The sequence below is a fragment of the Bison bison genome, unplaced genomic scaffold (genome assembly GCF_000754665.1).
Source record: "Bison bison bison isolate TAMUID 2011002044 unplaced genomic scaffold, Bison_UMD1.0 scf7180017860456, whole genome shotgun sequence".
Lineage (NCBI taxonomy): Eukaryota > Metazoa > Chordata > Mammalia > Artiodactyla > Bovidae > Bison > Bison bison.
The window spans coordinates 825,754-841,675 of NW_011491028.1; the positions used below are offsets into that span (position 1 = coordinate 825,754).

The 15,922-nt window shown below is 39.7% G+C and overlaps 1 protein-coding gene across 3 annotated transcripts in view; it reads right to left on the minus strand.

Annotated features, from left to right (window-relative positions):
* The window catches only part of A1CF (APOBEC1 complementation factor), a 103,260-nt gene that overhangs the window by 20,302 nt on the left and 67,036 nt on the right, over positions 1-15,922 (minus strand). For all 3 annotated transcript variants that reach the window (XM_010832215.1, XM_010832214.1, XM_010832216.1), the window contains 2 exons: positions 10,979-11,143; positions 4,410-4,507 (listed from right to left, as the gene is read on the minus strand). In XM_010832215.1, the coding sequence (XP_010830517.1) occupies positions 4,410-4,507; positions 10,979-11,143 (263 nt within the window). The remainder of the gene's footprint in view (positions 1-4,409; positions 4,508-10,978; positions 11,144-15,922) is intronic.

The following is a 15,922-nucleotide window of genomic DNA, read 5'->3' on the forward strand; positions in this document are numbered from 1 at the left end:
ATGCCAAAGCCTTTGACTGTGTGGATCACAATAAACTGTGAAAAATTCTGAAAGAGATGGGAATACCAGAACACCTGATCTGCCTCCTGAGAAATTTGTATGCAGGTCAGGAAGCAACAGTTAGAACTGGACATGGAACAACAGACTGGTTCCAAATAGGAAAAGGAGTACGTCAAGGCTGCATATTGTCACCCTGTTTATTTAACTTATATGCAGAGCACATCATGAGAAATGCTGGATTGGAAGAAACACAAGCTGGAATCAAGATTGCCGGGAGAAATATCAATAACCTCAGATATGCAGATGACACCGCTCTTATGGCAGAAAGTGAAGAGGAACTAAAAAGACTGTGAAAGTGAAAGTAGAGAGTGAAAAAGTTGGATTAAAGTTCAACATTCAGAAAACGAAGAACATGGCATCCCGTCCCATCACTTCATGGGAAATAGATGGGGAAACAGTGGAAACAGTGTCAGACTTTATTTTTCTGGGCTCCAAAATCACTGCAGATGGTGACTGCAGCCATGAAATTAAAAGACGCTTACTCCTTGGAAGGAAAGTTATGACCAACCTAGATAGCATATTCAAAAGCAGAGACATTACTTTGCCAACAAAGGTTCGTCTAGTCAAGGCTATGGTTTTTCCAGTGGTCATGTATGGATGTGAGAGTTGGACTGTGAAGAAGGCTGAGCACCGAGGAATTGATGCTTTTGAACTGTGGTGTTGGAGAAGACTCTTGAGAGTCCCTTGGACTGCAAGGAGATCCAACCAGTCCATTCTGAAGGAGATCAGCCCTGGGATTTCTTTGGAAGGAATGATGCTAAAGCTGAAACTCCAGTACTTTGGCCACCTCATGTGAAGAGTTGACTCATTGGAAAAGACTCTGATGCTTGGAGGGATTGGGGGCAAGAGGAGAAGGGGACGACAGAGGATGAGATGGGTGGATGGCATCACTGATTCGATGGACATGAGTTTCAGTGAACTTCGGGAGTTGGTGATGCACAGGGAGGCCTGGCGTGCTATGATTCAGGGGGTTGTAAGAGTCGGACACGACTAAGTGACTGATCTGATCAGACCCTACTTTTTAGTAGCAGGAATCAGTATCAAATATCTTAGGTCAAACACACACACACAGAGAATTCAGCTCATATTCTACCATATTATATTGATGTTGATGTAATTAGAAGAAACAGACTTGGAGTATTAAAGAAATACCTTGAATGTAATTCTTTGTCTTTGTTCCTGTCTTAAGAAAGATAAGATACCTAAATAGGTCTGTACTTACAGGCACTTCTATATCAAGAGATGTTTTTAGTGACATGATTCTTTACTGAAAAGTCAGATTTCTTACTGTAGTAGACTTTGTCCTGCATGCCTCTGCTCCTTTACAGTGTTCTAAACCAAGTATTGTATTTTACTTATTTTATTTAGGTGTTTCAAGGTCTAGAACAATACCATATTAACCTGTATAGCCCCAAGCCCAGCGAGATTTCTTCCTCATTGTAGACATTCACAGGTATTTGTAGAATAAATGAATCATCACGTGCAAAGCTCAGTTCATCACCTTTCTGTCCAAATAGGTTTCCCTGCCTGACTTCCCTAACATCATTATCCTGGTTCTCTGTATTGAAAACCTAAAATGACTCATCCTTCTTTCCCACCGCTCTATCCAATCAGTTCCTGGATCCTTTGAATTCACCCTGCATAGTTCTGTGTAGAGCTTTCTGCTACATTCCATTCTCACCCTCATTCAAGCCCTTATTTCTTCCCATTTGAGTGACTTTAATAGTTATTTAACTAGTTCCAATTACATCTCTCTCCCTATTCTATGAAACTTCAATTCTTAATAGGTTGATTTCCCTAAATTGTTAATGGGATCATTACTTCACTGAACAAAAAACTTCAAAGCCTCACCTTGTCTAATAGATTAAATATAAATATCCATATGGATACTTAAAAACTTTCATAGTTCTAGGCAAACTTACTTTTGCTTTTCCCATATCACATTACAGTTAAGTATTATTATAATATTTAATATATATATTTAATAATAACATTGAATGTGAATTTAACTATATAATACATGTATACATTGTTATAAAAATATCCAGCCATAGGTTTCCCTGATAGCTCAGTCAGTAAAGAATCTGCCTGCAGTGCAGGAGACCCAGGTTCGATCCTGGATCAAGAAGATCCCCTAGAGAAGGAAATGTCAACCCACTCCAGTATTCTTGCCTGGAAAGCCCTATGGACAGAGAAGCCTGGCAGGCTACAGTCCATGGGGTAGCAAGAGTCAGACACAATTTAGTGACTAAACCACCATAAATATGCCAGCTGCAAAAATTGGAAACAGTTTGAATACTTTTCCACTATGATGATTCCAATGCAATTATTTAGCATTTAATTTACCATGGTCCCTTCTTTGCAAGCATCATGTATCCTCAGAAATGTTTTCAAAGTGAGAAACTAATCTATCACATTTTTTCAAAGAAATATTATTATGACACTAAATGTAATTATCAATGAAGAAGAAATAATATTTTGCTTCCTAGACATATATTTAAATATGCATTAATATTTTGCTTTCAAGTTTTCTTTTTGTGTTTTGGAGTCAGTAGTTTCCCCTACTGGAGAAGGCAATGGCAAGAGAGTCCCATGGACAGAGGAGCCTGGTGGGCTGCAGTCCATGGGGTTGCAAAGAGTCGGACACGACTGAGCGACTTCACTTTCACTTTTCACTTTCATGCATTGGAGAAGGAAATGGCAACCCACTCCAGTGTTCCTGCCTGGAGAATCCCAGGGACAGGGGATCCTGGTGGGCTGCCGTCTATGGGGTCGCACAGAGTCGGACACGACTGAAGCGACTTAGCAGCAGCAGCAGCAGTCTCCCCTACTATGCAGCCCCCACACCACCCTCCCCCCACAGCAGGATTCACACAGTTCTGTAGACCAGGAATAGCTCAGAAGCCCAGGCCCCACTATGTCTGAAGGCCTTGTGCGGAGACCCTCTATTTGCCCTGTAGATCCACTCCCCATTGGCTGCCAACCTCCAAGCCCCCACAGGGAGTTCTGCACGGCTCCCCTTCAGGGCTCCTGGGCCTTGCAGATTATGATTGAATTTGGTCAACGGGGAGGCCTGGCCAGAGGTTGGTGGGAGAGAGAGCAGCAAGTGTGAGCTATTTCTTCTCTTGGCTCCTTCTCTATGAGGTGACCTTGGCCTGAATATGTCCACTGGCCAAAGTTCATTACTTTTCTCAATAAGATCTGCTCTTTACAATCCTCTCTCCTTTAGGTTTCCTGTTACTTCTCTAGTCCTTTGTCTCCTTGGCTCCAGGAGTGCACGAGCCCCAGGCTCCTGCACAGTCTCTCTTAATTCTCCTGCCCCAGGCTCATATCCTTATAGTTAGTCCCTTTGCCAACTGTCTCCTATTAGGATTTACCAATGCAAGGCCTGGCAGGTGAAACAGCCCTGTGATCATTCTATTCATAGCAAGGCAATCCATCTTTACTGTTCTCCAATTATACTTTGCTCTTTACAAATTCTATGCCTCTGTCTGAGATTACCTCTCCTTTGCCATGTTTTGTTATTTTTTCCTTTTGGAATTCTTCCCAAGTGTCATGGCTTCTCTTAAATATTATCTTTTCACATCTATGAAGATTTTCTGATTCTTTATAACCCACTCCTCTTTGAACATTGTCACCACTTAAGCATTTTTTCTTTAAACACAATTTATCTGACTGGACTTTGCAAAGGTATTTGAGTACTTATCTTAATCCTCAATTGACTTTTAGCCCTTTGATAAGCATCTTTGGTTTGATCCTTTAAGTATTCCAAACAATATTTAGCATGATAAATGGTTTACAGAAGATTTTCAATATTATGGGATTAATAAGTTAATGTTATACTGGTTTCTATATATAAATCATAAGTTAGAATATAATATTACTAGTTGTTTTCCCCAGAGCTTACTCTTGGCAAGGTGAAGAGATTCCAAGCTTTCCAGACTTGGAATATCAAACTATAAGTGCAGAATGATAACCTTGACATCTTGTCAGATCATCAGTCTCCAAAATACTATACTACAAAGGTTATAATTTCTTTGAAATAATGAGAGAAAACTGAAACTGGGAAAATCACCTTGGGATACTCCATTCCAACTCTCTCTTTCTAAAAAAATTGAGGGCCAGTGACTTGTCCAGATCAGCCAAAATTAGAGATAGAATTGGACATATAAGCTCCCTCTCATTGAATTTTCCATCACCCTTTTGTTCATCTTAGATGGATTAAGGCAGCCGTGTCAGAGATGGAGGAAGCCTGAGCGGGATGGACTTGTAGGTCTGTTCTCCTGAATGAAACCTCCACAACACACTTCGGTGGAATTGGTACATAGTTTTTCTTTGTGCTTCATTACCTTCCCATTTAAAGCTTTCATAGCCTCCACTGCATCTTCTCGGTTAGTGAAGTGCACAAACGCATAGTCTCGGATTTTCTTCACCCTTTCCACAGCACCTGGAAGCAGAGTGAAGGTAGCTCTCTTAGCAAACCTGAGACAGTGCTGAACATGATACACTTAAACATTCAGCTTGCAAGAATCTTTTTTTTTTGGAGATTCAGTATTTAAAGAGCCCATTGAGAATATTTCCTGTGTTCAGGTTTAAAATTCTGCATATTCAGCAAAAGATTTTGTTTGTAATTTTTTAATAACACTTATGTTCTGCCTTATTATGTATATATTTATTTATGGATTTGTTTTTCCATTTCCTAGATCTTTGAGGATAGAAGGGTATCTTTTTCAGTATATTAGATAAAGGATAGTAATTTATACATGGTAAAATATTTGTTGAGTTGAACTCAATTATTGGTCATCTTATATATTTAGGTAATTACCTTTTTAAATTTTATGGTTCTTTCCTCAGAAAGACATCTTGACTCCTTTGATTTGTACAATAAAATTTTAGAGTTAGAAGAGACTTAGCAATAATTTAATTTTTAATTCGTCTTACCTTTATTTGTTTTCAACTTAAAGATTCTGAATCTAAATCTCTGACAAAGTAAGTGAAATTTATGAACTCACATTGCTAGGAACTAGAACTCAGATCTCTCATCTGCTTATCTCATTTGATCAAAACAAACAAACAAAAATTCTGAAAGTACATCTGAGAACCAAGATAGTTTCTTACCATGCTGGTTTAAAATATCAAAGGTTGGAAACAATGTACATATCCACTAATCCTACTAGAGGAATCTCTTTAATAGAAGTATTCACACATGTGCAAAAGGATCATGCGTAAGAATATTAATAACACTAGTCAGATGAAATAGCAAAATAAAACAACTTAATGTCCATTTTCATGAGAGTGATTAAATCTGGTACATTTGTATTAAATAATACTAAGAAGTCTTTAAAGAGAACAAATAGGCTCGTGTATACTTACATGGAAACCTTCAGAACCTGTTGTTAAATCTAAAAAGTTACAATATAGTAAGTGTAATATTATAGCATTTATATTTATAAAATCCCAACCCACATATATGTTGTACATAAATATGAATATACACACAGAAAGAGAACTGAAACGATCAAGATTGAATTGTTAATAGGTGTTAGCTCAGGAGAAGATCCTGATGCTGGGAGAGATTGAAGGCAAAAGGAGAAGAGGGCAGCAGAGAATGAAATGGTTGGAAAGCATCACCAACTCAATGGACATGAACTTGGACAAACTCCAGGAGATAGTGAGGGACAGAAAGGCCTGGAGTGCAGCAGTCCATGGGATTGCAAAGAATCAGACACAACTTAGTGACTGAACAACAACAGGAATGGGGAAAAAAGTTGGGGAGGATAAAGGGGACTTTCAAATTTTAATTTTCATTCTTTGGTGTTTTTACAAATATTTGCAATATGATATATATTCTTTGTGTAATAAAAAAATAACAAATCAACCTAACCTATTATTATGTAGAGGGACTGCTGTACATGTTGATGGACATGTGTAAAAATAAAGTTCTACCAAGATGGTTGAACTTTAGATTTTACATTTTATTATTAAAATGTCCTTGCTTACTCAATTTTAAAAATAGAACTTTTGCCTAAAGATAGAAACTTGTTTAATATTAATTTGTTAGTTTACCATGCAAATTATCCTTTTTCAGTTAGTCACTTGGGTATATTTTGAGCACTCAGGTTTTCTTCCATCCTTAGTTTCCACGGACAACTGAGGATGGGACCCTATGCCAGGGAGGATCAGAAAAGGATATGTCTTCTCCTTTTTCCCTCTCACTGTCAAAGTTCAATTATCTACCCTCTTAGATTCAAAGTCATGAAGACAATTTGAGTTTCTACTCTGCTACATGTTTCAATGGCTATAACCTGTCTTCCTTTGGAATAATGATAGGGTGCTAATGTACAAATAATTTTAAAACATTGTGATGCTTCTTTTTCCCCCTCAGTATTTGATTCTTTACTTCTTATTACAGTGGTTGTACAGAACAAAGTTATATGGCTAAGTTGAGAAAATAAAGGTATTTGAGACCATGAACCATGCAGACATGTAATTAACTGCATTGCAAACGTGGTCTCTTTATTCCTTCAGTTTCAGGTTGGAGTAATTATTGTGACTTAACCTCATCCTTTTCTTGGATATTAACAGGTAAAAGATGGGCTAGTGAGGATCTCTACCTTCCCGGTCTTTGCCCCATTCACTCTGCAGTGCCATCCTCCAGCTAGTCTATTGGCTCCCAGAGGCATCTTGGTATTGTCCTTATCTAGTTCCTGCATTTGGAGAAGGCACTGGCGACCCACTCCAGTACTCTTGCCTGGAAACTTCCATGGATGGAGGAGCCTGGTAGGCTGCAGTCTGTGGGATTGCTGAGTTGAACACGACTGAGTGACTTCACTTTCACGCATTGGAGAAGGAAATGGCAACCCACTCCAGTGTTCTAGCCTGGAGAATCCCAGGGATGGGAAAGCCTGGTGGGCTGCTGTCTATGGGGTCACACAGAGTCGGACATGACTGACGTGACTTAGCAGCAGTTCCTGCATAGTATTTTGTGCACAGGGGCTGCTGCTGCTGCTGCTGAGTCGCTTCAGTAGTGTCCGACTCTGCGTGACCCCATAGACGGCAGCCCACCAGGCTCCCCTGTCCCTGGGATTCTCCAGGTAAGAACACTGGAGTGGGTTGCCATTTCCTTCTCCAATGCATGAAAATGAAAAGTGAAAGGGAAGTTGCTCAGTCGTGCCCGACTGTTAGCAACCCCATGGAATGCAGCTATTCAATGAATATTCCTGGAATGAGCAAATATTTTAGTCAATTCATATTCTGTTATCATTCACATTAGTTAGGTGGCATTTCAGATGATAATAGATTTTGGTGTACTCAAATTCTACTTGCAGATATTGAAATCAGCTTGTGTTTTTTGAACAATAATGCTTAGCCACACATGCTTTTAGAAATCATGGTATGTGAAAGTGTAACCTCATTAAAAATGCAGACAGATTAGAAAGTGAGAGTTTTTTAAATCATCAAAGCTGGTTTTCTCTACAATGGTGTTTACCATATGGCTTATTTTAATATGTTTCTTCTTGTTTATTGATCAATCATCATTTTGCAGAGGGTGAGGCAATAAAATATCAATGGTCATCCATAAGACTCTAATACAGGAAATTGGAAAACAACGACTCTGTTCATTATCAGTTTGTCAGCAGCAGTTGAATTACCTGAAGACAAACAAACACATCTGCAGTCCCAAGGTGAGACTTTCAGAAGGTCATATTTCCCAAAGTATGGTCCTCAGACCAGCAGTATCACCTTCCCCAGAACTTAATGGAAATGCAAATGCTTGGGACCCATCCCAGACCTATTGTTGTTCAGTCGCTCAGTTATGTCCTACTCTTTGCAACCCCGTGGACTGCAGCATGCCAGGCTTCCCTGGCCTTCACTGTCTCCTGGAGTTTGCTCAGGTTTATATCCACTGAGGCAGTGATGCTACTGAATATGAAATTCAGGTGGGCGGGGCCAGTAATCTTTTAACAAGCCCTTCAAGTGATTCTGAAGGTAAACTGTTTTAAGAAAATCAGATTTTATGAAATGATTATAATTGGAATTTCAGCAGATACTCTTAGGCTACACTGAGGAAGAACATACATTTTCTGGCTCTAGTTTTTGTTTTAATTATCATTATTTCTCTGAATAGCAATATAATATTTTCAGTTTAATAAGGGTTAAAATAATATATTGATAATTATTTGCAAGAATATTCAGGGTCCTTTGAGGGATCCAACTTTCAATAGAATTTTTTAAAAGTTATTTTTTTGTTTCTCAAGTTTTTCTAGGTAAGTATAAACATCATTTCTACTGTAAAAGAAACTGGTTAGCTCTTTTTTTCCCCAATACAGCAGATGTCTGCTAGTCGACAACCCTCTGCAATTCGTTTTTTTTTTTTTTTTTTGCAGAGTGCCAAGAAGCAGCAGATACATATCATTATGGAGTCCTAAGAGTTGTGCCACCAGCCTCAGAGAGAGAAACAGACCTGGTATTTATTATTTTCACTATAATTAAAAGGGCCTAGACACTTGTCTCTCTTCAACATATAGACTAGAAAGCTGATAGCCAGTGACTATGAAAGGAAGCAGCCTTTTAGTAGTTTCTCATTCCAGCCTTTCTGCCTCCACTCCATCCCAAAGAGTAATGTTTTAATTACACAAAATAAGTATTATTCACTATGGGAAGGAAGAAAGTCAGTGCTAAGTCATGGTGAAACGATGTTTATACATGCATGTATCAGTTTCTATGCTCACAGTTGCATCGACTTCCAGATCTCCAATTTCGTGTCACTTCTCCTAAACAACCTAACCCCAGGAGTTAGGTTGCCATCGCTGTTAAACTCCTTCCACACACACACATCCTACCTGTTAGTTCTTCCCACCGTGCCTGGCACCTAGGAGCTACTGAAGAAATGACAGGTGAGTGAATGAGTGGGTGAATGGAATATGTGTAGGTCATGGGGGTCCTTGAGTTGTTAAGAACAAGCTCTTAACCAGACCTGGATTTAAGTCCAGACCCTGCCACTTTCTGGTTGTATGACCCTGGACAAGCAACTTATCTGCTCTGGGTCCTGGAAAATAATGGAAGTAGTAAGGTACCCTACGTCACAGAGTTGTTGAATATACCATTATACTCAAGTAGCAAGGAAGGCAGAGTTCCTGAAGTGTGGAAAAAGACAAGTCTCTGGTGAATCTCTAAAAAGGGAGAAAAGAGAGCCTTACTAATTACCTTTAGAATAAATCATCAATTTATGCTATTCCACTTGACAGAGCAGTCAGAGTTGAAAACAGGCAACATCACTATGTGATGTGAATATTCTCAGGCAGTTTTAAGGTGATGGTATCATGGCCCATGCTTATCAACAACCTAGGAAATTCTCATTTATGGAAAGATGTCACCATAGTGATAAACTTAGACTAACATGCTCTAAGGCATGCAAATCCCACAAGATGGTCTACCAAAAAAATGGGATCCGTGGCCCTCAAATTGGGAAGTGAGTCATTCTACAGCTCCTCTTTTGGAGACTTTCAAAGCAAATTAGAAGGTTAAGAACTATGATAAGTCCCACAGACAAACAAATTTTTAATTTCACTGAATTTGGTGTTAACAAACTTATTTGACCATGGATCCCTTTTAAGAGTAACATGTATTGATAGTTTATAGAATGAGTGTTCTGCAGAACTGGCTTTGAGAAATACTTGTTTGGACATAGTTTCTTAAAATGCTTTACCTTCTCAGTGTTGCAGTTCCTATATGAGGAAAAAGAGATAGGGAGTCAATCTCATGGCTTAAAACTGACAATGAAAAATATTGACAAAATGAAGAGTAATAAATTCTCCTCCACCATCCTTTTGCTTTTCTATTCCCTCAAATCAGTTTTCTAGAGCAAACTGTTACTTCCTTTCTTATGTATCTAAAGTCATAATCATATTCCATTAGACCAGTGGTTCTCAACTGGGGGCAATTTGCTCTCCCAGGCACAAAAAAATTCTAGAGACATTTTTGGTTATGAAAATTACAAAACATTACATTCTGGAATGCACAGGACAGACCCCCACAGCCAAGAATTATTGGCCAAAAATGTCACAGATATTGAGGTTTAGAAACCTGCATCAGATCTTTAGTTACGGCCATGCATTCATTACCACAGTAAAAATTTATTGAACATCAACTAAGTCCCAGGCACAGAAATAGGAGCTGAGGAGACAACAAAAAAAGAGCTCATGGAACTTATAGTTTGGTGAAGGAAATATGTATTAAGTAATCACACAGCAACATGTAAAATTATAATATTGATAAATGTTATAGAACCTTACGTCCACATTTTCTAATCCAAAGGTAGAAATATAGTTTGAACATTCTGTATGTGATTATGAGAATGATAAGTGAAAGCCATCTTATTTAAAGTTAAGGGAAGTCAGCTCAAGCATCAGATCAGATCAGATCAGTTGCTCAGTCGTGTCCGACTCTTTGCGACCCCATGAATCGCAGCACGCCAGGCCTCCCTGTCCATCAGCAGAAAAACACCAATACAGTATACTAACGCATATATATGGAATTTAGAAAGATGGTAACAATAACCCTGTGTACGAGACAGCAAAAGAGACACTGATGTATAGATCAGTCTTATGGACTCTGTGGGAGAGGGAGAGGGTGGGGATATTTGGGAGAATGGCATTGAAACATGTATAATATCATGTATGAAACGAGTCGCCAGTCCAGGTTCAATGCACGATACTGGATACTTGGGGCTGGTGCACGGGGACGACCCAGAGGGAGGATATGTGGAGGGAGGAGGGATCAGGATGGGGAACACAGGTATACCTGTGGCGGATTCATTTCGATATTTGGCAAAAGTAATACAATATTGTAAAGTTTAAAAATAAAATAAAATTTAAAAAAATATTTTGAAAAAGTGATCTTGTCTGGCATGTCCTACCTGGTTTAATATTATTGAATTCTTTCTCAATCATCTCTTCTGAGGTAGACAGCATTAGGTTTCTAACGTACAGGATTTTCACTGAGGACATTGTGTCTTCATCAACTTCTACTTCTGGTTCTGCCCAGTCTACTGCAATAGGATGTCCCCATAACTGAATTCTTCCTGTTGAGAAAGATCAGATATGATTAATTACATAGAAATTAGGACATCACCGCAGTTCATACTAAAATGGCCTTTTAAATTGAACCTTGAGATGTTGATTGAGCAAGAACACTAATATTAAAAGAGGTGATAGTTGATCTTTAAAGGTATTTCAAATAAGAGCTAGCTAGAAGTGAGTTCCGGGCTTCCCAGGTGGCGCTAGTGGTAAAGAAACCCCCCTACCAGTGCAGGAGACATGAGATGTGGGTTCAGTCCCTGGGTCAAGAAGATACCCTGGAGGAGGAAGTGGCAAGCCACTCCCATATTCTTGCCTGAAAAAATCCCAGGGTCAGGGGAGCCTGGCAGGTTACAGTCCAGAGGGTCACAAAGAGTCGGACACAACTTAGCAACTGAGCACACACACAGAGAAATGAGTTCTGAATGACAAGTGGCTTATTATAGTGGTTGGGTATAAAGGGAACTAGAACACGATGTGAAGTGGCACAGAAAGGAGGCAGCAGATGTCATGTTCGGATCTTAGAACAGTTCTCACAGGGTGGAGGTAGTCACCGAAGACGGCAAAAAGGGGAGAAAGGGAAAGAATGAATTTGGGGCTCAGACATAGAGTCTGGCTTCATGAAGCATTAGAAAGGTCACTAGAGTCTTTGTGATCAAGTACCACCACAGAACTGTCCAAAAAAATGGCGCATGTGAAAGGCGTGTAGGGCTCAGGTACATTCTCTGTCCCTTACACTCAGAGCTCTGATCAACAGGATTCTCTCCTAGTTCTTTGCCAGAACATAGAAAAAGTTATTATGTTTCCAAATTAGGATAAAGAGCAATGGTAGAGTCTATGATGGGAAACTGAACTCCTCTTAAAAAGGTAGCTGTTATCCTACATAGATTTTTGTATTTCTATAATTGTAATTAATTGAGTGTCTTGCACTCTACTATATGTTTCCCATATTCTGTCTCAAAGTGACGTCTCACAGTAACTCTGTGGGGAGGGGTATGACTTTCTCAGTTTTACAGAAAAGGAAATGAACTTTTGAGAGGATAGGTTGCCCAGATCCATTGTACTTCTCCATGCTCCCTTTTGCTTTTTATTACTCAATCTTGTACCCTATACAGTGAAGTGATAAGAGGAGAGTGAGGATCAACTCAGTTTCTAAGTTTGATTGAAATATGTTTATTTTTTATTAGTTTTGGAACAAGTTAATCCTGGAAGCAATAAAAAGTGTGAGAAAATAAAATCAGAAATCCTCAGTACTGGTAAGAGTTTAGTTGTTTAAGTATTACATGTTTAAGGCAGTTATTGTCAATGAAAATGTATCTTTTTATCCTTTAAAAAGCAGTCAGTGAAAGCATCTGTGGCATTGACATTCTAAAACCCAAACAAAAGATAGAGGCAGCCTAATGAGTCAGCCAGTCCTGGGGAGGCTGTTTCCTACTCTTCCCGTCCTTCCTTGCATCCTAGAGGATAGTTTTGTCCATCACTCTCTTTCCCCCCTCCCTTCCAATCCCCTTCTGTACCTCCCTCCCTTTTTATACCATTCCCTTCCTTTTCTATGCTTTACATAGACTTTGCTAAAGGTCTTACCCCAAGATCCCTAAGGTTCCCAAGTGACTCTGTTTTCTGTAGCTCAGTGGTTCTTAGTCTTGACCCCACAGTAGAAGAGCTTAAAAAAACATGGGTTCTACTGAATCTGCTGGACTCAGCTCCTTTCTACCTGAAGGGATAGACTCTTCAATTTTCAGAATTTTTTGAGTCAACTGATGTCACCTTGGTAGCTTGAAATGAGCCGCAGTGGGAGTGTTAACACTAAGGAAATCCCAAAATGCTACAACAGAGGCTTTTGATTTTCCCCTGGGAATTGCCTCATCTCTGATCCCAGGATCCTTCTTCCAAATTCTGATCTAAGTGGCCTAGTCTTCAGGATTTTGAAAAGCATCTCAGTTAATTCATCCAAAATTGAGAACACTATTCTAGCTCATTGACTTTTGCCTACCAAGACTGAAACCACATTAAGTCATTCACAAGCCTGAAGATGTGGAAAAGGTGAAAATGGATAGAAGTGAGAGGGGATGCAGGAAACAGCGATTTCCATTAACATCCCTGTGAAAGTCAGTATTGGAAAGTGATGTCTGAATATGAACTTTGAAGTCAGACAGGTTCCATAATCAGATCAGTGATCTTGGCTAGGAAACAACCCTTCTAGCTTCACCTTCCTCATCTGTAAAATTGGGATAATAAAAATATCTACTCATTAAGGTTGTTGTGAAGACAAAGAAGATGATGCATGGAAGGGAGAATTTTCACTTTTAAATGATAATTCAATAATGTACTTTCCTCTTGATACTTTTTGGTGGATTTTGGAGATGTATAGTTTATAAAGAATATGCGTTCTTTGAGTCTAATGTAAATGGTGTCAAATTAGAAATGATTTTTTTTTTAGAATCTCCCTTGTCCTTTAGAAGAAAACAGTGTACATTGTAGACGCTTAATAAATGTTTCTATCCTGAGTCATTCCCCAGGTTTTCCCATATCTCCCATGCAATTAAATGGCTAATATCATTAGTTGATGGATATAGCAGTGGATTACAAAATTTGGTGCCACAGTAGAATTACCTTGAAAACTTAAAAATATCAGTGCCTCAAGGCTACTCTCTGCTTCCAGAGAATCTCTGATTAACGATTGATTTGGATACTGACATTGTTTAAAAACCTCCTCAAGGGATTTCCCTGGTGACTCAGCGGTAAAGAATTCACCAGCCAAAGCAGGGACACGGGTTTGATCCCTGGTCCAGGAAGATTCCCGCATGCCACAGAACAACTAACCCTGTGTGCCACAGCTACTGACTGACCCAGCACTCAGAAGCCTGTGTTCTGCAACTACCGAAGCCTACATGCCTGGAGCCCATCCCCTGCAATAAGAGAAACTACCGCAGTGAGAAACCCGGGCATCGCAATTAGAGAGTAGACCCCGCTCGCCACAACTGGAGAAGGCCCTCATGCAGCAGTGAAAACCCAGCACAGCCATCAATAAAACACATAAATCTTAACGCCTTCTTAGGTGATTCACATTTGTAGCCCACCATGGACAATCCTTGATTTAAATGACCAAATCTCAAGCTTGAGGTCTCAGGGGCAGTTGCATTCTGGCAACCTGTTATAAATGCAAACGATGAGACCCCACACCAAACCTGGGGTCACAGAGAGTCTGACACAACTTAGTAACTAAAAAACAACAAAACAAACCACATCAGACCTACTGAATTAGGAGCTCTGGTGGTGGGGCCTCCAGCACTGCCCTTTAATAAGCCCTCCAAGTGACTCTGATGGAGACTAAAATGGAAAAAGCAGTCTTGGAAGTCTTTTTCAGAGCATCCTCAGAATGCTTTGATAAACTCTGCTCAATGCATCTTCTTTACTCCATATATGCCTCAGCCAAGATGCAGTGTCAGGAGAGAGTTGCTACTGTTGATAAGGTAGGTGGGGGAGAGGGAGAGTCAATACACCACTTTAGACCACAGTTTTCTCTCTGTCTCAAGTCTGGATCAATTAAGAAGGAAACGCTTCTTGTGGTCCTTGCTTATGTTTCTGAAAGATCTCCTTATCCTTTCAAACCAGGTTCTCCTGAGGATTGCCCATTACTGAAATCCTGTTTTGTCATTTAACTGGTGAGGTCCAAATGGGTAATAGATTTTACTCTCAGGCTTTTGTAGAAATAAAACAGTTTGCTCTGACTGGCTTATTTGCTGCATCTTGTTAGTCTGCTGCTGAGGCACTCAGATTTAAATCCAATCTGACTGAAACTCCAATAGCTGAGGCCAATTAAAGGGTCAGGCAAAGAAAGGGAAGCCTCAGATAATGAGGAAATGAGGAGCACCTGGAGAGAGTGGGGCTGCCTCTGTGTTGCTGCATCCTGGCCAGAGAATCATGGGGAAGAGTCAGGATCTTGGGTGGAAGCTTAACATAGAGAATTCTTGCAGCCTGAGTGCTCAGCCCTGACCCAACAAGTCGGCTCAACTCAGGTAAAGACAGAGGCTTTTTCTGTGACTCAGTGTGCTGTTTTCTTTGAAGAAAGGAAGCTGATGGGAAGTTTTAATTCCCCAGGAACACTGGTTGACTTCTGAAAACCCTTTCTCCTATTTTGGATTATCTTTCACTGTCATTCTCCCGCTACCCCTCCCAAATGTTTGTATATATCTGTACAGGTAATAAAAGAGGAAAATAATTAGTGTGGGCTGAAACAGTGTAAGGCTGGTTTCTTCACAAAATGATGGCTAAGCTGGGCCTTAGAATCAGTGAGTCAGGAGAGGGGAAAGGGTAACTCATTCTAGTAGGAGATACAGCATTGGGAATAAAGGACACAAAATGAGCAAGGCGTTGTCTAGGACACTGAGTTTGTCCTGAGAGAAAGGAGGGGTTTTTATCAGAAAACAGAATGTACAATGTATGTTTAAAAAGAACTGGAACCCTGAGTGAAAGGCCTTGAATGACAGGCTCAGAGGCTTATGGTTTATCTCATATATGCAGCAAGAGAGTTCAAGTAATATTTTTTAATAATTTTTAACTAATAGTATTTTTAACTAATTTTTTCACTGAGTGAGTGACAACATTCAGCCTCTTAACAAAGAGGCTGAATTTCTGCTATGTAAAAGAACTTGTAGAAAGGATGATGGCATATTTTAGGAACACTACTCTGGGGGGAAAGTTCAGGATGGAGTCAGTTGAAGATGAGATCCATTGAAGAGAAAGCAGAGCTGAGAGAATGATTAGGAGACCTTGTTAAAAAA